Below are 24,330 nucleotides of genomic sequence, written 5' to 3' on the forward strand. Positions count from 1 at the left end.
CTTTCATTTGACACCGGAGTCTCTGAGAACAACAGTGATGGCTGACTGTCAACACTAGACAGGGATGTGCAGCCCTTCCGCCTTATAGTAACCTTATTTTGAGCTGAATACTTTAGAAATACGAGGTGAGGAGCTGTGTGGTGTTGCAGTGGGTGGAGGGGTGATATGTGGCTCAGTGGTGGTGGAGACGGCGTTCACGTGATCAAGTCTGGTGGTGAATCAGCTGATCGGGGGGTTGGAATTTACTCGCATTGTAGTTTTCCTTCATCAGTTCTAGTACCATGACAGGCCACTCACGCCAGTGATTCGCGCGCTCTTCAAAAGATGGAAGAGTGTTTAGGAGATTGATCAATGTTGCTATGAAGTGAGTAACCTTGAAAAGACAGGTTTTGGGCGTTCTTTCAATGTCTGGACTTCCCCACGGCATTGCTCAAGCCCAGTCAATGTCTGGCCTTCCCTACGCCATTGCTCAAGCCCAGTCAATGTCTGGCCTTCCTCACGGCATTGCTCAAGCCCAGGCATTAGTCACCGCCAGCTTAGCCGCTCACGCCTAGCACCATCCACCGGTCTATTTTGCCGTCACGTAAGTACAGGGAGCACGTTGAGGCAAGAAAGCAGGTGGCCGAGTGTACTCAATGCAGTGTAAATAAAGGTTGACCGTCATTCACAGCCCATAGATATGGAGGTGATCGCTAAGGAACAAAGCATGCCCTACACTTTTGGCAGATTTGTCTAATGTACAACTGTTAATGTTGGTGGATTTATATTTGTGCAAAAAAAAAAAAAAAAAAACGGTTTGCAATACTAATGAAATTTTAAGATCGTGATAAAGTAAACGTTTTATTTTTACTTCTTACCACTTGTACATACTTTGTTGAACAGTCGGTAAAATTGTAGCTTAACACAGTACATCCTATCTTGTTTTTCTCTTCTCCTATCCCCAACAAGCTTGGAGACCTGGTGTAAAGTGGTGTTTATGGATGGGGGAAACCAAACTCAGCCAGTTTTGACATTCATTAAAAGTCTAAGGATCAGAAACGCCACATCTTGAAAACAGGAAATTTCTAGCCTATCCTAACCTAACAGCGACCAATGCTCACTTGGACCCCCTTAAGGACACTAACCTAATATAACCAGGGGAGCTATGCTCAACCTGAATCTTTGTTAAGGACACAATCAGACCTATCTTACCTATCCTAACTGGGGAGGAGGAGTGGCTATGCCTCCCTGGATACCCCCCTAAGGACACTAGCTTAAACTAACCTGACCTAACATTAGCAACAAGTGGCAAAAGAATACTGCCAAAGCCAGTCACAAAGGCAGAAAAAAAAAAACATGTGATTATGCACCAGCCAATCACAAGGCTCACAAGACTGTGACGTTAGAACAGCAAGCACATACGGGCTAATCACAAGGCTCGTATTAGCTGTGACATTAGAACAGTAAATCACAGGACTGGAAAACAGTATATCACTAGAAGGCTTCAAACAAAGAGGATATGACATCCTTTGCCATATAAATTGGAAAAATAATACTTTACTGGCAAAAACACTAAAATCGTACAGAATCATAGCCCAAAACTGTAGACCGCAGGGAAGATGGCGGTGATATCAGCCGGCAACAGGAACATCCAGATGCAGAGTAGTATAAGTTGATGGGAGCACAAGCTGGTAAGGGCAGGCAGGCAGGAGAAAAATCCTGACATAAGCCCAGAAACAGCAGAAGACATCTTAGAAGTGGTATGGGATGAGTACAGGCAGCTGTGGCAGAAGAAAACCATGAACAGGAATCCCACACGGTCTGTAAAAGCACCATGGTTTGTAGCAGGAGCAAGGTGATGAAGTGTGGCCAAGAGGAGACAGGCAACATACACATGGCTGTGTGGTGGAGGTAAGGCAGCCCAACATAACGCCAGAGAAACCTCCAGAAGTCACAAGGCAGCAGGTGGCAGTAACAGGTGTCAAGAAGCTCAAAGCACAAGGTGAAGGCTGAAGCAGTGGGCAGAGCGGCCAGCGGCATGTGGACAGAGGAGACAGGCACGGAAACACAGAGACACTAATCCATCTCATTGTTTCTGCCGTTTTATGCTCTAGTTGACTTCATGCTGGTATGGATGTACATTTTTCCAGGGAAATAATTATGGCTAAGGGACTTACAGGTGAAAGGCAATGGTTACGCGAACCATATTTGGCCAGTGGTGATTATCGTTGTATGACTGTGGTATATAAAGGCATCTAGTGCCTTACTTCAAGACACAGGCCTTAGTATAATGTACTCAGGTTATTTTATTATACACTAAAACCTCTTTAAATCAGCATTATAGAGCAATCACAAATAAAAAGATTAAATCCTGAACACTTTCTGTCCTGAACCTTTCAGATAAGGGATTCTCATCCTGCAATAACACTTTCAGTTATGCAGAGATTAATTCAACAAATCACATAGTATATATGCTACTTACACCATTTTTTTAAATGGTCTTGTTTACAAAAATGTTCACTTATCCTCATGATGAAATTACTATTTGCTTAATATTTTTTCACCAAGTAAGCTCATGTAATTTTTACATGTAACTGAATATAATCTACATTCTCAGCTTCAGCTGTGTGTCCTCATCATGTCCACTGACCCAGCCACACTTGTGGCTGGTGTCCCTGTGAAGATCAGTGAGAAGTTCAGGCCTCCACGGAAAATAAGTCTCCCAGCCTCCTGCCAGCACCAGATTAACTCAGACCTCCTCACCCAAGAGGTAAGTATTTCATTACAGGAATGAGAAATTTAAATTTTTTCTCTGATTAAAATTTATTAAAATTATTCAAATCATAACAATCCTTAATTAGAGTAACCAGTGAGCATGAGAAGACAGAATATTCAGTGCATAGTAATCATGTGATTGACAATTTGACACATTAAGGCAGTGATTCTCAAACTGTGCGCCATGTAATTTTCAAATATAGGTATGCACTACACAGACTGTAGAGTTGGTGCACCATGAAAGTCCAAGATATAGGTGGTCCTCAACTTACATCAGAATTTCGTTCCTACAGCACAACGTAATGGGATTTTTGCCGTAAGTCACTCACCTATGGTCTCAAATAATCTTTTAGCTTTCTCTTGAATCAACATAAGGCTTACTGAGATATGCCATTGATGCTGGTCTTCCAGCCAAAACACTAATAATCTTTCCATCTCAGTAATAAGACCACTGCATTGCTTTGTAATCACAGTTGATTTCATAGGAGCAGATCCTTTTACACGATCAAGTATATGCTTTTTATCGCCAATGATCGTCAAGACAGTTGTGCAACTGGCCAATGTTCATCGGTGTTTTGCCCTTTTCCAAGTGTTTTATTATGTCTAATTTCACTTCTATGGAGCTGGTTTTACTTTCCTTTGAAGCACTGCCATCAGAAGAGTCTGACTTGAGCTTGGGAGTCATAATGAAGGGCAAAAAGTTCCCAAAAAGATGACACAAATGAAAGAAAGTGAATGTAACACAATCCAATGTGGTGTACAACTGGCAAATGTAAACAAAGCTGTCTTCCTCGTATAGCGCCGTGTGACGATGTATTCGTAAATTTATGGGAGATGGTGACATAACCACGAAATGTAGGTCAAGGACATCATAAAAAAGAGGACCCCCGTCCTGTATGTCATTATTGTGCCACTAAGCAGTAAAGTTTTAAAACCCTCTGCATTAAGGCTTCATTGAGACAAACTATTTACTTCTGGAATGAAACAGAGAACTGAAGCATGTTTGAGCCTTACAGTTCCAGTATTGATGCTGTATTATATGTGTGCTGCATATCTGATGATGCTGTATTGTCACAAATTCACTTCCAGGAGTGCACACATCACATTTAGATTCTATCACTCTCCTCATTGAGGCTCTTCATGACACATTATCAGTATGTTGAGATTGTTTCCATAATCTTGGAGTCTGATGAGTCACAGACTCCTGTGTGAGGATGATACTGCTATAACACCAACCTAGATGGCAACCAAGATGTGCACCATTGCCACTTGTCCTTTTATTAATGCTCACAAATGCTTAAATACATCAGCAGATTAACATCCTGGGGTGACATTTATAACAACAGCAATAATTCTTGCTTGTCTACTTTACCTGTGACATCTTCCCACATTCCAATAGTTAAGGAAATAAGAAGCATGGAAGGCATTTATATAGTCATGGTGACTAATCACATGTTTATTTTATGTTTTATAGGGAGCATTTCCTTGAATTTGCAAAGGGAAAAGTTGAAAAGTCAGTAGGGGCCAACAAAGCTAGTGCGTGTTTAAGTGTGTGGTACCTTGTCTGAACCACTCCATGTGGGATTCCCAGCCTGTAATATACCATCTAAATAGATAAATTTTTATTTGCATTTGGCTGTCTGGGAAAAAATGTGATTTATGACATGAATTCTTAGTGTATTTTAGGTGGTATTGGTTATGTACATTTATAGAGTTGGTTATGTACATTTATAGAGTTGATAATAATCAAGTGAATAAATATGAAATAGTCTTTGCATATCACAAACTTCATGGCGTAATGGGAAGTACAGTATGGTAGTCACTCATATCTGATATTAGTCTTTTTTTTTTTATTATTATTCTTCACTAAATAGTTATGTGCATTTAATTTTCCTCCTTTCCTTAATATCCTCCCTTAATTTCTAACCAATGTATTTCATTCACCTCTACACCACATACTGGTCTTCTCACTGTTCTTTGCACCTTTATTATATTCACATACATATACCGTTGATTTCTCAAATTCTCATAAATGTTTTCCTTGTTTCTTTAATTTCATCAATATTGCAAAAGAGCTATTTATAGCATCTTTTCCCACAACCAAAAGGGGTTTTCCAGTTTAAGGTTGATAACCCCTTTACTGCATTGATAAGGGGATAGGTATAGGGGAATGATTAACAGCAAAGTGAATGCACAATTTAACAAGGAAAACTAGGATTTTATTCAGTTATTGGATTTTATACATGTTTAAGTTTTCATTATTCCAGTATGATTTATATATGCCGGAAAACAATTACTACTGAAGATTTCATACAGTTCTCTGGTGGTGCATCTTGCCATTTTGCTAAGTGCAGGGAAACCTTGCAAGGTAACCTGAAGACTTACTTGTGCTACTCTCAGAATAGTTTTAATTATGTCACTGCAGTGAATTTGTTTTTGTTATTATACAAATAGAAAGCACTTTAGTATTAAATATAATTAATAAGTTTTCTCACTGATACAAGTCTTTTCTCTTCTAGTATGATTTCGCTGTGGAGAAAACTACAATTCAGTGGGTGCTGGAACGAAGAAATAGGATAGAGAAAGAGGAAAGAAAGCGACGAGAAAGAATAGCTAAATATGAACAGAAGAAAGCAGAAATTAAAGCAAAAGAGGAGGAGGAAGAGAGACTGAGAAAAGAAAAAGAAGACATGATAAAGCAGGAAAAGGAGAAAGAGAGACTGAAGAAGGAGGAGGAGGAAAAGAGTAGACTGGAAGAGGAAGAGGAGATCAGAAGACTGGAAGAAGTAAATCAGGAAGAACAAACTCAGGAAACTGAAAAGACAAATGAAGTTGATGCTGAGGAAGTGACTGCCACCACCAACACTAGCCAGATGGGTGAGATAAATGGTAATGAATCTATATCAGCAAGTGGCATTAATCAGATTAGTCCTGAAGTTGCATCACATGAAGCTCCACAGGCTCTTTCCACTTCCACATCTGAAGAGACAAGTTATTGTTCAAGTGGTGCAATTAACAATGCTAGCATAGCTTGCAGAACTGAGACAACTAATGTATCTAATAATGCATCATCTTATGGCCTTATGCTTCAACCAACACCATTTCCATCTCATAAGTCTGTAAGGTCTCCATCTAAAACACCAGCTAATATTAATTTTGCTGACTTTGAAGGGGAAGGTAATGATCCTTTTGACAGTGCTGCTTTGAAATCAATCAATGATATGGAGGAGCTTGCTAAAGTTCTTGATTCATCACACATTACTCAAAAACCAGTGGAAGGAACAAACTCTGTACAGGGTCCTACAAAGGAGGGCCAAACATATAATGTATATCCAAATGGACAATTAACATATGGTGCATTTGGGCAGTATCCATATTTCATGCCTCCACAGCAGCAGCATCTACAACAATCATTACAACAGCAGAACATGACACAGCCAAGACCAGGGTTTCCACAATATGGAAATCACTTGGTCAAAAATCCTCAAGTAACCCAAACCTCTTCCACACCTTCATCATCAGATCCACAATATGCTAAGGATCCTGCCAGGACTTTCCAAAACAAATACTATCCTCAGCCCTGGGGGAGTGGATATAATGTAAATAGTCCAAATAAAACTGCACAGTTTGTGCCTTATGACTATTGCCTCCAAGCTGCAAATCTAGCCAATAGTATATCTAATACAACGCAAGGAGTAATGAGCCCAAGTAATAATACTGGGAATACATCAACTCTTCCTACTTACACTAGTGGTGGTTGTTCTACTGTGCAGTCTGTTGACAGAGCATCAACTGTTAGTAAAAGACAAGATTTGGAGGATTTTTATTCAAAATATTACTTGCAAAATAAATCCCATGTTCAACAAAATCAGCAGTCAGGAATACAATCAGGTGAGTCAACACCAAGTCACAGCAGTAGCTCTGGTGCTGCGGGATCAACCACTGGATCACTGCGGTCTTGTCGGAGTGTTCCAGACTTGACTGCGGCCGAAGATTCAGAAGTAACTAAGTACAGCAGTGGTCTCCAGTCCCAAAGTGAAAGTCGAGGAGTCTCACATACACCACCTCCACGCCCTTCCAGCACAGGACTTACTGGCCTGGAGGTAATGTTGATAATATTTTTTCCCATATAAAAACAAGGAAAATGTATAGATAGGAAAAAATTCATTGGATAAAAGGCTGGTTCACATGACAGACCATAATAGTTGCTTTTTCTCTTGGTAACTCAGTGTCCAATGTCTATTGGCTAGCAAGTTTTAAGCCATTAAATATCATATTTTGGTGATCTTTTTGTGCAGACCATGAAAGAGAAATCAGATACTCAGGAAATCTAGCCATATACTATTATTAAACAGACAAAAATATCAAGCATGTTCAGTCTTCAAAACCTAAAGTAGTACTTCTTTCTTTGACAGGACTGGAAACCTCTGCCAGATATTTCAGGATTATCTGAGACATCTTCCAGTCAGCATCTTTATCAATCTTCATCTGTTCAGCATCCAGCCATCTCTTCCCCACACACTCCAATCAAGTCCCGCCTTCCAGACCCCTTTGGAGAATTGACAACAGATGCTCAGGCCTTAGTCCAGAACATGGCAGAAATGGGCTTCCCTCGTTCCCGAGTAGCAAGAGCTGTTCAGAAACTTGGGACAGACCACAAAAAGGTATTTATTTGAATAATGTTTAATTTCATCTTTTCTCACTTTGAATGTATGTGTGTGTGTGTGTGTGTGTGTGTGTGTGTGTGTGTGTGTGTGTGTGTGTGTGTGTGTGTGTGTGTGTGTGTGTTATATACAGTGGAACTTTGTTTCATGAATTTAGTGTCACTGAAGGCCATACCCAAAATGTTTGTAAATCAAAACTATTTTCTCTATAGGAATCCATGTAAAATAGATTTATCCATTTGTGAACATGAGGTGATTGCTTATTTAAACTCAACACTATTTTATGCATAAGTTCATACACAAAACCAATGAAAATAATTCACTTTACCACAAAAAAAAAGTTAAATAATAACAGTATAGATGTAACATGTATCCTGGTTTTGTGCAGACTAGTGTGTTGGTGGCAGCCAACTAATTCAAGCATGACATGAAGATAAATGCATCACTTGTGTTATTTACTCAAGTTATGCTCACAGCCATGTCAACCTTGCCTCAGCATTCAGTCACTGTCACCCTTATGGTGTCACAAGTTGCAGCAAGTCTGGGAATTGTTGTCTGTCCTGGCAAATCCATTCATTGAGAATCTAGGGATTCTCTAAATTCAGTTCCCTAACCAGCCAATAATATACTTCTTCCTTCTGATGAGCCCAGGACAACTCCAGGAACATGACGACCTCTTCTTTTCCTTAACTAGGATTGAAGCAACAGTAAGAGCTGCACACTGTAGTATGAAGTGGTTGCTGTTTTTCTGGCCATGCAACACACTACATAGCAGTTGGGGGTTTTCCAGTTTTGGTAACCCCTTGTGGGAACATTTTTTTAAAGCAGTGCCAGCACGAACGTTAAGTTCGTCTTGCCAGTTTTGGTTTGTTATTCTGATCAAATTTTTATTAAAATTCCAGTGCTTGCACAAGTGGTGAGTTCGTTATGCCAGTTTTGGTTCGTTATTCTAAATAAATATTTATTAAAACTAAAGTGCATTATTGCAGTTATACATTATAACAACCATGCATTTCCTCATACCCTACTGCATACATATATATATATATATATATATATATATATATATATATATATATATATATATATATATATATATATATATAAAGAGAGAGAGAGAGAGAGAGAGAGTATATACATACATGAGGACTTTATGCAAGGTATGCATTCTGTTTTATCGTGTCTGAGATTGATTAAAATAGTCATGTATTTTCCATAAATTGGTTTTAATTACAGGTCCAGTATATTAGTGATTTTTTCCTGTCATTAATTTATTATCTTTACTATCTTACAGCTTATTGAAGTTTTGTTAGAGCTGCAGTCACTTCAAGGGAATGGAGAAGATGGCTACAAAGCAGAACGTGCATTTTACCATTATATGGGAGATATACAGAAAACAAAAGATCATTTGGCAGCTGCAAAACAAGTGAGTACTTCTACTGTTATATTTCAGTCATTATGCTGAGTGCCCCTATGATCCTGTGTCCTTACAACTTGTATCTTAAAACATTATATGAGAATGTGCATTTGAAAATTTTAAAATAAATGATGGTACAAGTTGCTTAGCTCAATCATGTGTAAGCATGAAAGTATATAAGATGAAACAAGACAAAGAACAGTGCTAGGGAGGAAAGAGGTTGGCTCTGTAGCATGCATAATGAAAGGAAAGATGGTGTTTTATATACAGAGTGATCCCATGCATAAAATTTTATACACTGTATTTTTTTCACAAAAGAACCTAGTGTTTCCAGTTGTACACCATAATTGAGTTTCTATTGAATGCCTCTGCAAAGGGCACATTTCACTGTAGAACCAGTAATAGTTTTGTACATCCACATAAATCATAATTTACTGTGGTTTAACTTCAAATTTTCATACTTTATGAAAGTTACATATCAGTGAGTTTTCATGTAAGGGAAAGGAAAAAAAATGTATGTATATTATTATTGTTATTATCATTGTGGCCAGTTGAGCTGTGCCTGAACTGCAGGGGTGTAATTTGGTGGCCAACGAGACTGTGCCTTTCCACTGGGGACTGTCAGGGATAAGGGTGTGAATGATGTATTTACCTAGTTGCCTAGTTGTATTTAACTAGTTGTATTGTACAAGGCATGAACCAAAGCTCATTTTGTCCTGTCTCCATATCCATATTTATCCAGTTTCTCTTTAAACATGTGCACACTGTTTGCCATAACCACTTTTTCCTTCAAATCATTGCAGATTTTGGTTTGATACGGGAAGCTGTATTTCTTGATGTCACTCAAACATGCCCCCTTGTACATCTCTCTCCCTCCTCCACCTGTAGTACTAAGTAATTTCTGTTTATTCTTTCTATATTGTTTACTAATTTGTACATTGTTACCAGGTCTCCTTTTTCTCTTCTCTCTTGTAGTGTCAGTAATCCCTTCTCTTTAAGTCTTTCTTCATAGCTTAAATTTTTCAATTCTAGTACTATCTTTGTCGCTCTGTCCTCTGTCCTTTGTCCTCTGCCACTTCTGCTATAATTTCCTTAACCCTTTTCACTTCTTTCTCTCATGGGTTGTTTCTTCTTGATCCCAAATACCACCACACACATCTTTCTATGTACAGTGTCTCTCACCAGTTTACTTTTTCCTTTATTATTTTAATCCCTTGCTTTTCCATATCCTTATTGTGTTCCTATTCCCTTATTATCTCATTCATATCCACCTTATGTTATTCTCTCTCTTCTTTCTAATTTTTAACTTCCTCTGTCACTAACTCTTTCACTTCTCCAACCCAAATTTCTCTTTCTTGTACAGCTTTAACTCTTCATTCTCTTCCTTTATTTTCTTGATTTCTTCACATTACTTCTTGTTGAAGTCCATTATTTCTGCTACCTCTTTTCTCAGTTCTTTGTTTTCTTTTTCTCTTTCCATCTCACTCTTCTTCATCTCTGTTAGATCACTGGATATCTTTTTTACATTATTCCCACCCACCTCTCTTTCTTCCACACCTTTATCATCACTGCTTAGCTACATATTTTTCTCATATTTTCACGTTGTTTTCTTCAGTTTTCCACATTCATTTATTCGCATGTGCTACACTGACATTCTCTTCCTTAAATCCTTCAAAAACACAGGGATTTGTACTGGACACCATCTTCCTCAGTTCATATACCTACTAATGTTTGCCTCTGCACCACACTCTCATTTCACCATTTCAACCACTCCTTGTTTAACAGTTCATCTTCCCCTGCATCCACATCTCACACAAGCCCCTATAATGGAGACAAGACTCATAGCTTGGCCTCCTAGGTAAATCCCTGAGCTGTTATTGATGTGTCTGATCAGCTGGGCACCTTGTGTGTGTGTGTGTGTGTGTGTGTGTGTGTGTGTGGGTGTGTAGTGCCTTGTCGGGGGCACCCTGTGTGGGATTGCTGGCCTAGTATATAAATAGATGGATGGATAGGTTATTGTCATCATCATCATCATCATCATTGCATTAGCTGAATACCAAATGCCATTTGGATATGGTGGTAGGCAGTGCTGGCAGCTGTGACAAACAGTAATATCTATTTTTATGGTTTGATGAGAATAATTTAGCTGTTATTCACAAATATGTGATTCTAGAGCATAATAACAAAGGAAGCAGCAAGAAACCATCAGGTCTACACATGGCAGTCCCTGCATAAAACATACCTACTTTCCAGCTATCATCCTCATCCACAAATTCATGTAATCTCCTTTTAAAGTTTCCTAATGACTTAGCACTAACAAGTTGATTACTATTGAGTTTATTCCATTCATCTACTATTCAATTTGAGAACCAATTCCTTCCTATCTCTTTTGCAAATCCAACTTTATGAAGTTTGAACCCATTATTTCTTGTCCCATCTTGATTACTGACCCTTAAGATTTTGCTTATGTCACCCTTGTTATATCCATTGTATATGCCATATGTATTGTATACCATTAAATTAAAGACCTCTGTCAGATCCCCTCTATGCTACTCCAAGGAATGTGAATTTAAATTCCTTAAAGCTTCAATCTCCCTTAGTAAGGAATATTTTTTATTCCTTGCATGTTTTTGGTCATTCTCCTTGTACTGTTTATAACAGACCTATATCCTTCCTGTAGTATGGAGAATAGAACTGCACAGCATATTGAGGTCTGATCATCACCAAATATAACTAATATTACTTCAGGACTTCTACTTTTAACACTACTAAAGATGAATCCTGATAACCAAGTGGCTTTTTTTTTTTTTTTTTTTTTCTTTTTTTTTTTTTAGATCAGTGCTAATAAAAATTACAAAGTCTTTAATGCTCAGATCTTACCAGAGCCGCATTCTTTATTCTGTACCTTTGGGTGTACTAATGAGTAGATTTCTTGTGCTCAATCTTTGCAGTAAGTGGAATATTATTAAGAGTATAATGGGGTTATTGGGAAAAAAAATGAAATTGGTGTACATTGATTACTTTATTGGATACATATTTAACCAGGAAGTATACTTTTGGTAGTTTGTGCAACTGTGCTGTTGTTTATCACAGTAGATGTATTTATATTCTGTATATTATTAACATTTGTTTCTTTGCAGCTTTTGGGTCTTGGCTTTGAAGAGGAGCAGATTGTGGATGCCCTTTTGAGGCATGACAATGACCGTGATAAAGCCTTGGAGGAACTAATTGCTTAGATAGCAGAACACTTCTGAGACACCCACACCATTGTTACTATGTGCATACACTTAACCTCAGTGCAGGAGCCTGTGAGGTGAGTGTGGTCATACATGCATCTCCTTAAACAATGAGCCTGCTGGTGTCTGCCTCAAGCAGCTATATTTACGTACGTATAGTTTCTCAAATATGCGAAAATATTACTGAGGTAATTTTTTTTACAATTAAGCTATATTATACTTTTATATGATTTTCAAGATATAGTAATTTTTAATATCAACAAATCTTCTATGAAGATTTATAGTCTTGTCATATTGAATGTCATATTATAAAATTTATACTGAGCTCCTCAGATTCCACCCAGAATCAGGAAAGTGTATATAATTAAAAATTAGGGGTAACTGTACTGTATGCATCATGATTCAATAAGGTACATTATCTTCACTGTGCTTCCTGTTGCTTGCCTTTCATTATGCATGTGTACACAAGACACCCAACTACTTGAACCACAACAAATGAGGCTTATGATCTTAAGAGGTGCTATCTTCCTCAATTAAAGGAATGTATAAAAAAAAAAGGAAAAAAAACTGTGCAGCTCTTGAAAAATACACTCACATAGAAAAAGTGACTCACAGAATCATTGACATTTCCTTTGCAAGAACTGTGGTGATTGATCTGTTTCTAAAAGTAAGTAGAAATCAATGAATTTTCATTAACTTGATTAATTTTACATCCACTCTGTAGTAAGCCAATATTATAGGATGATAGCTTGGACAAAGCATTACATGTTTAAATTCTCATCAACAAATATTCACAGTTTTACCTAATAATCTGAAAAAAAGCCAGTTATCTTGCATAATTAATGCTGCAATTTGAAAGAGAGTTATTCATTACTAGACCTGATACTGCTCTTTAGGTTTACATGTGACTAGAGTGAAATAATTTTTACTTACAAGAAATATGTGATTTAATCATAAAACTGGCAGACAGACTGAAAGTTATGGCAATGAGTTACAAAACTTCAAAAAAGATAATCACCATTGAAAAAGTAACAGGGTGGTTTGCTGAGGTGACAATATATATGAGAAAGGTGAGAGAGAGAGAGTGTTTTATAGAATTCTGCCATTAAATTTGTCAGGCACCAGGTTAAGTCCCACCCATTAGGTTCTTGGGATCAATAACTGCTTCTTTAGAGGCAGTTATTGTTTCCAAGCAGTTGTTTATCCACTGCCATTCCCTATTCAGGAATGAATTAGATTATCTTATACAATTTGTTAAAGAAAGGTTAATCTGGCTACCTTTTCCTATAGATTTGCATTAGTAAATGATGTCCCTAGAATGTTGTAACAGACATGAGAAGTAGAACATATAACACATTTGTGACATTTTAAGCTAAGAACATCAAAACATATATGCTACAATATTAATAAATGACAAGTACTTTATTAATCTTATTGATCTGAGTTTTTGTCTCATTGTATATTTTTCTATGCTGACGAAATTTTATTTAGATTTTTCATATATCATAGTATTTTTGAAAGAAATCCTAGCTTTGCATTTATTATATAAAGTAAACCCTAAATCTAACAGACTAATAGGGGAGATGTTTTGATGGTGAAACCATTATATTAAATTTTATTTTTTTTCCAATTTTCTCTAATATAGAAAAAGCTTTAATTCAGTATATCATGCTGTACAATATAAAATAATTAAATTATGTTACAGAACATGTAATATTTACTCCCCTGAAAGAAATATGTGATGCAGTGAATAACATACAGAGACAGGAATGGTTAGGTCTTCTTGGAAGCAATGAATGGCATCACTTAGCTTCACTGGTAATGTACTCTATTGTTAGTTACCTTTGTTATCTTTGACTTGAGTTTTGCATAATTTGTTGATATGTTTATACAATTTAAAATCATATATAAAGTTGAGACAAGAGTATACAATTTCTGTCTTGTTCATATAGTCATCACCTTTAGTACGTTGCAGTGTAAACTGTTTTGGGTGATGCTTTCTTATGTTCATATATACCAGAATACCTGTAGGAAGGATATATCCTTGTATATGTTTGATGTTTATTCACAACATTCAAAGTGCATCCATTTATCTCTACCTGATGCCAGTTCCTAAAAACTCCCTGAAGGTGATGGTCACAACAGAACAGTCCCTATTCATTTGTATCTTTGTTTTCCCTCCTCATGCACTGTAACCTCCATTTATTTCATATCATCATATTTGAAATAAAAGTCTTATGAGCACTTACACAACAACACAGCAGCTGTCTATTAGTGACTTGTTCACCCAGCAAAGCTGCAGTATACATACATGAAAGTCTGCCATCATACTTAGCCTTGCTTTTGTCCTTCAGCTCCAATAGGTTTAAAATAAAAATGAGGTTTGATATTTTCTTTAACAAAATTCATACACTATAAAAGCATTTTCTCACTAGAAACCAAAATCAAGAAAGAAATAGCTATGATGTCAGAAAACTCAAGAAGAATTGGTACAGCCTTTTCTTTTTTCCATTCTCTTTTCTCAGCAACACACCTACATAGTGGTAAAGCCTAGACACTTCAAATTCAAATGGCACACACTGAAAAGCCAATGACACCGTAAAATCGTATACTCTGGTGTACTTGGCCTACGACCATAATCCATTCCAAAATTGTCATTCAAAGCAAAGAATGGTTATTTTCATTCTTGAAAAATCTAAAGAATAATTTTTTTTTAAATTCATTTAAAAGTGCAGTAAAATGCACATGAACAATGCCTTTTACTTTACAATGCATAGCATAGTGTTTAGAATTAGCATATATACCAGTTATCACAAAAAACTATAAATTTTGTAATCACCCAAATGACAAGTTGGTCATATGCTAAGCAAAATAAAAGAAACTGAATACTATCAGTTGCATGGTGCATTGGTTGTAAGTCAAATATGCTGTATGCTGAGTACCTCACTGTATTTCAAATAGTACATGCTACAGGCCCTGTCAGAGAAGTTAAAGATATTAAATAACATAATGGTGATGAACACATGGGACTATCATTAGTACACTTCCATTACTAGTAATTCTTCTCATTATACCATTATCAGAAATTATTAGTTTAATTGGTAAAGTTATAGTTAAGAGCTCTGACCTTATTGGAGTCACAAGGTGATATGGCATTTCTCTTATTCATTAGATATATACATATGTAGTAAAATGTGTGTTATACTTGCAAAATTTTGTTGTTTTCTCTTTAGGTGAAGAAATATGTACAGTGAAAAAAATAATTATTTCACTTGTAAATATAGTAGCATGGCAGCTACCTACACATGCACTGCAGATTGTGGTGGTGTTCTTAGTAATGTTGCCCTTAATACCAAAACTTGCTGAGATGATTTTGCTATTTAAGTCTTCTATTATTTCAGAAATATGTGTAGTTGGCAACTCATACTAATGCTCCTTAATACAATTATGTCATCAGAGTTTAATATTTCCCCATTTCTGTATTCATGTACCAATGGTTGTATTTCAAAACAGTGGACATAGTAATGTATTTGTTTTTGGGGGTATTCATTTAATGGATAAAATAATTTAGCAGTGGCATTTTGCAGTGGTATTTATGAACAACTCAAGATATTGAACATAATTAAGAAAATTTCTTTTTTTTTTTGAAGAGGAAATTGGAATTTTATAGAAGTAAGGTATCTAATGAACATGTGTGGAGTAACATGGATAAAATGAGAAATGAAGTGGAAAATATCTTTTTATGTCTTCTAGAATTACTTTCCACTAACACCTAAAGGGCCCTATATAACTTCAATGCTGGAAAGAGCTTGTAACTCCCTTCCATGTGTTGTAAAGTGTTAAGGAATAGACATAAGTATTATGACAGTTGATGATGCGTGTATGGGCTCTGTGATTGTAACTCGTCACATAAAATATTCTATCTGCTGAGGCTTCTACAACTTTCAAGCATCTGCCAAGGATGTGGATATAATGTGAAAATGACAAAAAAAATCCTGAGATATTTGTTCTCATAAGAGAAGTGGGATTCTGTAGGAAACTCAGGATCAGAGTCACTGGAAATTGTCAAGCTGCTCCCAGGCATTTTCTTTTGACAGAAGCAAGCCACCTGCCTTCTTTAAATTTACATCTATCAAAAGATATTACATCTAAAATGTAATGAACATTATTCCTTATATTAACCACTTCTCAAAAGTAATTTTAGGTATGAGACTGAAATGAAAATTTTTGCATGCACTTATTTCCAAACTAACAGAAGTTAAGATGTATGTTGATAAATGGTAAACTTCTGTGCTAGAGCTGTGACAGACTGCTACCGATCACTAAGAAATTGCCATGAATGAGAATCAAGTTCATAACCTTTTGACTGCAAGATGAGCACTGTATTACAGAGTTCCCCCATATTTGGAACACACTCAGTTTTGAAAATTCCCCTTACATAATGTAAGAGGCCATTTTCAGTTAGAAGGCTCTTTAACCTTTTTTTTTTGCATCCAGCCCCTGGTGTTGGAAGAGGTTAGCTAATCAAGCATATAGGAATAATGATGGAGGTGTGGTTTTGAAAAGAGCTACAGTGGAGATCATAAAAAGATGGGTGGTGTGTAGAGAGTGTTATTGTAAAAGCAATATCTGTAGAACAGGAAAGAATGTTTGTGCATGCTAGGGATGAATGGAGAATATTCGTGAATGCATCATTTATGACACAGCCTTGAAGGCCTTGATAGAAATTTTCCTGCATCTGGTCAGATCAGCTTATCAAACTGAAGGAAGGTAGTTAATTATGGTGCAGCAAAGATAAGCTAACTTTGCTGAAATGGCAAGAGTCAGGGTTTACTGTGCAACTGACCGTTGTAGTGTAGTCTGTGAGGATCAATCCTTTCTTCTGAGGCCTAGAGGCTAAGATGTGAGGGAATGCTTGTGAATGTGATTAGGAATGTGACTGCATACATGTGGATGACCTGTCTTGACCATCCTGTTTAACCTGCAATGTCAGCTTGGTACATACAAAGATATAGGTAATATGATATTTTAAGAGCTTCAACAGCTAAACTAGAGACACAAAATGATATGGGCAAAAATATGAGGAAAAGGTTGCTATATTTATTATTATTATTATTATTATTATTATTATTATTATTATTATTATTATTATTAATACCACTATATCCATCTATATGCCAGTCAGTAATTTCTCTTAAAGGTAGTTAGCCAAGAGACAATGAATCACTTCATCTCATTGTAAGAATAAGAAAATAAAGGAAGAGGTTCACAACTCCTTTGCTCCATCCCTTTTAGATGCCTCTTACAGTGATAGTATTCTTCCAACTCTGCCACACAGTGAGTGGCCCATCCATGTCCATCACAGGGCAACTTTGCTATATTTTTTTTTTTTTATTATTATTATATTTCACTTTTTTCTTTGGCATACCTTACTGATTTTCAATTATTTTTTTTATTTGAGTATATTATTATTATTATTATTTGAGTATATGGTATTTTCATTTTCTTTTACTTATATTTAGTACTCTCTCTCTCTCTCTCTCTCTCTCTCTCTCTCTCTCTCTCTCTCTCTCTCTCTCTCTCTCTCTCTCTCTCTCTCTCTCTCTCTCTCTCTCTCTCTAATTATTTGTTTACTTTAATGAATTTAGTTATCTTTTATTTGCGCACTCATTTATCTATTTATATTCTTGACTCATGAAGTAAGAAATAAGTTTTTAGGAATAGGGAGTTCAGGAAGAAAGGCCCTTACTCTAATGGCTGCATGGAGCCTCATAGGACATGTTGCTAGCTTGTAAAAATTATAATCTTGCTTGATTATCATTAACCATGATCTAACCTCTCAGATATTTCATCTATTTGCATTCATCTATTTGCATTTATTGTTCTACATATTCATGGTTTCTGTTCCTGACCTTGGTAGTGGTCATATGAAAGTGCCAGACCAGGCTGCCTTGTACATATGCTTGTATTTTTGTGAATACATATACAATAGTAACATATGTTGTTATTTCTTTCTTGTGATTTATCAGAAATGTGTATATTCCAAGCAGTAGTGTAGAGTCATGTTTTGTATTGGTTGTTAAGTAAATCTAGTATGTATGCCACTTTTATATTTCTTTATAGAGTTTTTAACTGCCAAGACTCAAATGTTCCTATTTGTTTTGTCATGTCAAATGCGTTTTTATCTGTTGTTATTTTGTACTTATTTCAGTCATCATTCTAACCTTGATTTCCTTTTTTTCTTAGGCAACATGTCACTGTGCTTTTGTGAAAAATCTGTGTAGCTGGAACTATGTATTGTTATTTAAGTTCTTGTACAAGTCACACGAACTGTCATTATGTATATTTTAATACCAATTTTGCTTCAAGCATTTTTTTTTTTCATATTATTTTATATATATATTTATTTTATTTATTCTTTTTTTTTTTTTTCCCCTTCAAAATGAACCATGCATGTAAACCAGGTGCATGTGCTCTACCATTCATCATGCAGATTTGGCTCCCCAGGGTGAACTGGATTTCTATATTTGTCAGATTTTAAATTTTGGATTACTTTGTTGAAAAACAAATATGTATGAAGGATTTTTTCATATTTTAAATCATAATTATTTGACTTTATAATTTTCTTTAATCATTACTTATTTATGTATAAAATACTGACAGCCAATTGAAAGTTAATTTCTATAGAGCAACATAACATTATTTTACATTGGGACACATTAGAAGTTTTCATTAAAATTTAATACAATTTTTGGTTTCTCTCATATAAGGATGTGATGAAGCTTGTCTAGAGAATGGGCTATACACACTCATAAGGGACATAAAATCATTCCATGGAAATTTTATGCTAAGCAAATAAGCTCTGAGAAACTAATTAATGGCTGACATTATACATGAAACACTTGGGACACAAACTATTCAGTATGTTTTCTGATCTTGTACTGAGACACAGAAAGATCAACAGGAACGAATAGAATCTCTAAATATAACACTGCTTAATGTTACCTTTGTGTGGTAAATTAAAATGTAACAACTAACTAATACTACTGATACATTTCCACTCATTTATGTCACGTTTAGAGGATTCTTAATATCATGGGGTTTTATATAATTTTCAGAAGTGTAGAATTGCATCATGCAGAACTCTTCTTTTTTACAGGAAGTATTTTTGATTGGTATGCATTCACTTCACATTGAGCTCAGCAGCAATAAGTCTCCTGTCCTTCACACCAGCATCCTCCTACCAACATTTTTTTATGTACCCATAGGCTTTACCATATAGTTTTCAATAGTATTATAATTTACCATAGATTTATGTTATATTTTCTAGTTTGTATTGTCCAACATGTCATACTTTTGTATTCCAGAAGTATACTTCATTATCTTAAGAGTGATGAGCTGCTATATTATTTTACTCTTTAAGAACTTTGTGATATGCGTAATTCTATAGGAAACCAACCCATACTGGGAGCCATATAAAACTTATACTCTAGAATTATTGAGGTTTCTTTGAATGATCTCAGGACTTGAATAATGTGTATCTTCATAAGACAAATATTTTTTATTTCCATTAAACAGATTAGGTAAACTGAAGCACTATAATGGAAAGGAATTCAGTATTTTCCTAGTAGGATTATATTAATATATCAATATTCATGTTTTCTTTCAGCAGGTTATGGACTTCCATGCACCATCATGACACATAGCCCATATATATATATATATATATATATATATATATATATATATATATATATATATATATATATATATATATATATATATATATATATATATATATATATACAACAAGCAGCTTATTTGATTATCAAACCAGTATAGGAGTAAGAATGTAATCAGTTATTTGTTTATCTAACACTTTATTTAGCCCTAACTTTACATTTTCTTATGCAGCTTATACATCTTTTATATTAACATTTTATATATATGTTAAGCAGTGTGTTTCTTCCTAATGTAATGAAGAAATTGAAAACATTTATATATTCTCTTCAGGAGATCATTAATTTATCATGTGTGGCATGAGGGGGAGTGCAAGGCAGAAACATGTGATGAGTGTACAAGTTTGTGTGCACATTCCTAGAAGGGAATAGCTGGAGGCCTTTTTGTAATGCCCAACCTCTTGTAAGAAATATTGCATCAGAGATAGATGCGTAAAACAGTTACATGCTATTCATTTCAGTGACTACTTTTACAGATCTAGATATTGATAGCTTTGCTTGATCATCAATATGAACACATCACTGCATGACCACACCAGGTTTTTGTAACGCGTTAGTTATGTAGGCAGTGCCACCTACATACTGTACATATATGTATCAAAATAATGTTCATTACCAATAAAAAGGTTTATATTATGACAGCTCTAAACCTCCTGTTCATATTTTGTGACTGTGTGGAATGAGGCATAGGATGATGTGTGGCATTCCATAATAATACAGAAAAATATTCCTTAAAATTTATGGTAATCAACCCTAATAAAAAAAAAAAAAGTAAATAGAAAAATGTACTTAAGGACGAAGGGTACTCTTTGTAATATGTATCAATAACATTAAAGGGATTTAATCTTCATCATTAAGTACCATTTCAAACTGTAACCTTCTGTACATTCCACTCATTACACCCAAGACAATTTGTATAGGACGTGGGATATTTCATGTAGGTAATACAATTTTTTTTTTTATGACAATACAGGAAAGTGTACAGAAAACTTTATCTTTGAAGCTCACAAGACATATGCATTAAGACAAGACAAGTAAAAAGTACCAAAAAACACTCGTATGAATTCATTATATGTGAAAAAAGCATTCAAAGGAAATAAAATAGGAATTGAAAGAAAAAACGGGTATTATTTTGGATTTACACCATCTTACTCTACATCATTGGGAATATGATCTTTGCATACCTTACTGGATTCTAAGAAACTACCTCTCTGAGTTTCTGTGGAAAATCCATAGTTTTCAAAACAGACATGAGTACTTCCTTAAAAGATTCCCTACGCCCAATCCTGTAGGATAGGATAGGTTAGGTTAGATTAGTATCCCAGAGCAGGAGGGGGGGTCGAGGAAGGCGCAATCCCCTGGCTAGTTTAAGTTAGGTTAGTATCCCTGGAGAGGGCCCAGGGCGGCACGTCCCTACAGTTAGGTTAGGATAGAAGGTTTATGGTGTAAATCTAAAAAATTGCCAGAACTGGATGTAGCTCCTATTTTGACCCCATTTTCATTATTTGAGTTACTGGCATTAAGTCATTTGGGCATACATACTGATATGCTAAATAAAATCAAGACGAATGATGAGGATAACCTAAGATGAGATAATATCCAAGGGATGGGGATATGTATGTACTCTTGATCCTAAGTCTAAGTCTACCATAACATAAAACTTGGTAAATTTGCAGTTTCACCCAATATCCCCAATCTCTACCCACACCCCGCCTCAACCCCTCCAGCAAGCTTGGGGCCCTGTGAGGAACCGGGTGTTTTTGGGGGATGGGCACATACGAATGATATATAGACTTTGAAAATGTAGGGAAATTTCCCTATAAGTCAAGGAAATTTCCTAAATGTAGCAAACCAAAAACCTACTATAACCAGGGGGCTGTGCCCCCTTTGAACCCCCCCCCATTAGTATATTCGAACACAACCAGAAAGCTAAGGTAACCTAACCTAACCTAACCTTACCTTACCTATCCTATCCTAACCTTACCTAACCCTACCTAACTTAACCTAACCTATCCTAACCTAACCTTTCCTAACTTAACCTAGCTTACGTGTCGTTTATTGGGGGAAACTGTAATTATACCTAAAACTTGTAAGGACTCCATCGTTATGAACTCCTTAATAAAGATTTTTCTACTTATGTGTACATGCCTCACTTACCTTTATTGAGGACAGTATAGTTCTTGTAGCGTGGACCATGACGTTCTGGAACCCACTTTATATCTAACCAATAGTTGCCCATTTTGTTACAGGTCACTAGAACAAATCTTCACTTAACTGTATATTGAATTACTTTATGTGAACTCTGGAAGTCTTCTTCCTTTTTCCAGACCAGAAAAAAAAAAAAAAGCTCACCAGCAGCGCAAATTAGTCACAACCATGACACACACATTCACTACATCTTAAGAGCACCTCAGTACACACACGCTATGACCCAGCACAGTCTACTGACAAACCAACAACCTCATTACATTCAAACCTAAAAGTGTATCATTCTTTTCCCTTTCACTCACAGATCGCCCACGTCACTGTTCTTATTGGCCTATAGCCACGACCCGAAGCTCCGAATCAGCCTGAACCTATCTGAAATAGCAACTCAACAGCAAGAAATGCTTAACTCAAATCCACATGAACTGAGAAAGTTTTACCATGACTAGTAAACACAATACTCATTTGTGTATGTTGAAGTAGACAAGTGAATAGATACGTGAGGTCACTGTAAAGTATTATTCTGCCATTAGTACTTTCGATCGAGTCGCTGAGCCATTTGAATTTTTGTCAGTCTCGTTATTTGGGTCTACTCTCGTAAGAAGTTATTTCGGCCACATATAATTCTTCAAGTTTTCGTGCCTTAAAAAAGGCCTTCAACGATATTCATAGCTTCCCTTTGAGTGCAAGGTTTGTACAAATTGGTTTCCACTACAAAAACCAAGGCTGGACCCTAAATACCAGGCAGATGTAACAGTTAAACGTGGTGCTGAGTGAGGTGAAAGTCATTAGTTTAGACGTCAGTAGATGGAATATTCGTGTTTCAAAGTTAATGTTCTGGATTCATTGGAGGTCCCGCATAGTGTACCACGGAGAGAGAGAGAGGGAGAGAGAGAGAGAGAGAGTTCCCTATAGCTAAGCATTTTTTGCTTATATTAGTTTTCTTTTTAAATGAATTGTAATTAGATGTGTAAAATTTCATTATATATATATATATATATATATATATATATATATATATATATATATATATATATATATATATATATATATATATATATATATATATATATTTATTTATTTATTTATTTATTTATTTATTTATTTATTTATTATTATAAAGACATGGCACGTACATAATAATTCATAATATTTCAAATTTTCACAGTACTGAAATGTAAAGACACATACTCCCTTAAACCAACCAAACCAACTTATCCACATTTTCATTAACTATATATGAAGCATGTAGGCGTGACATGCATAATATTCCAGTTCTCATAATACTGAAATAAAAAACTGCTTGCATGAATGGTATGGTTTCAACAGCTTATTTCAGTAAGGAGGGTGCCGCCGCTTGGCACGGGTGTTATGCCAGATATTTGTTTCTGATGGGGTTTCATGATGTACTTTTTAAACAAATATTTTTTGGCCTGATAACTTCACGGCCCCCCCTTGCATTCTCCTCACGCTTGCTTAAGGGAGTGCCCTCCAAGTATGGGAAGCACTGGTCCAAGTCATTCAGATAATGAGATCGTCAAGTGCACAAGCAATCAACAAAGACGTGACAGCAGTGTTTCATTCAGTGGTTCACAAGGTTCTGAAGCAGCAATGGACGTTATTCTTTGACATGTAGGTGATTCGTTCGAACAACATCGCATTTTCAAGTTCATTTTATATGTATTGTGCAATTGATGTGACTCTGAATGCAGGCTGTGCTTAACGTTCATTTCGGAGGCTTAACATGCCACAAGAAAACTGAAAAAATATGATACTACTACTACTACTACTACTACTACTACTACTACTACTACTACTAATAATAATAATAATAATAATAATAATAATAATAATTCAAGTAAATAGCATCGTTTTCAGTTCTTGAACGATGTAATGAGGTGGTTATCATTTACACTGTCTTTCACGCAGCAAGCAGAGGCCGTGGTGAAGGCAACAATCAGGCTAAGGGTGCGATGAAGTGCTTGTTTTAGATGAGGCAGTTATGTACGTACTTACATGGGTGGGCGCGACTCTCTCTCTCTCTCTCTCTCTCTCTCTCTCTCTCTCTCTCTCTCTCAAGCAAAAGATAAAGCAGGAATGAGGGAAATTATATGTATAGATAGTTAAAATTGGCATTGATATTACTGACAGATAAGCGATGAGATCCGTAATGAAACCCTACAATATGAGAGAGAGAGAGAGAGAGAGAGAGAGAGAGAGAGAGAGAGAGAGAGAGAGAGAGAGAGAGAGAGATTCTTCAAAACCAAAACACATTCGTTATCTAACATGGTAATTTCAACCCTTTTTTGCTCCTT

General features: G+C 35.9%; 1 protein-coding gene and 1 long non-coding RNA gene across 5 annotated transcripts in view; one reads left to right on the top strand and one right to left on the bottom strand.

Moving 5' to 3' along the window:
* Positions 1-20,660, top strand: LOC135099956 (uncharacterized). Of its 3 annotated transcripts, XM_064002701.1 has the most exons (7): positions 1-125; positions 2,597-2,749; positions 5,274-5,643; positions 6,646-6,857; positions 7,170-7,418; positions 8,713-8,844; positions 11,976-20,660. In XM_064002701.1, exons 2-7 carry the CDS (start codon positions 2,618-2,620, stop codon positions 12,069-12,071), a joined length of 1,191 nt encoding a protein of 396 aa, XP_063858771.1. In that variant the 5' UTR covers positions 1-125; positions 2,597-2,617; the 3' UTR covers positions 12,072-20,660. The 3 variants fall into 3 exon arrangements, with proteins under 3 accessions (XP_063858771.1, XP_063858769.1, XP_063858770.1); XM_064002699.1 differs by having other exon boundaries at positions 5,274-6,857; XM_064002700.1 differs by having other exon boundaries at positions 39-583; positions 5,274-6,857.
* The window catches only part of LOC135099957 (uncharacterized), a 124,922-nt gene extending 102,008 nt beyond the window's left edge, over positions 1-22,914 (bottom strand). For both annotated transcript variants that reach the window (XR_010268463.1, XR_010268462.1), the window contains exon 1: positions 21,968-22,914. This is a non-coding gene — a long non-coding RNA (uncharacterized LOC135099957). The remainder of the gene's footprint in view (positions 1-21,967) is intronic.
* Positions 22,915-24,330: the final 1,416 nt, after the last annotated feature.

The sequence above is a fragment of the Scylla paramamosain genome, chromosome 4, assembly GCF_035594125.1.
Source record: "Scylla paramamosain isolate STU-SP2022 chromosome 4, ASM3559412v1, whole genome shotgun sequence".
In the NCBI taxonomy this organism is placed as follows: Eukaryota; Metazoa; Arthropoda; class Malacostraca; order Decapoda; family Portunidae; genus Scylla; species Scylla paramamosain.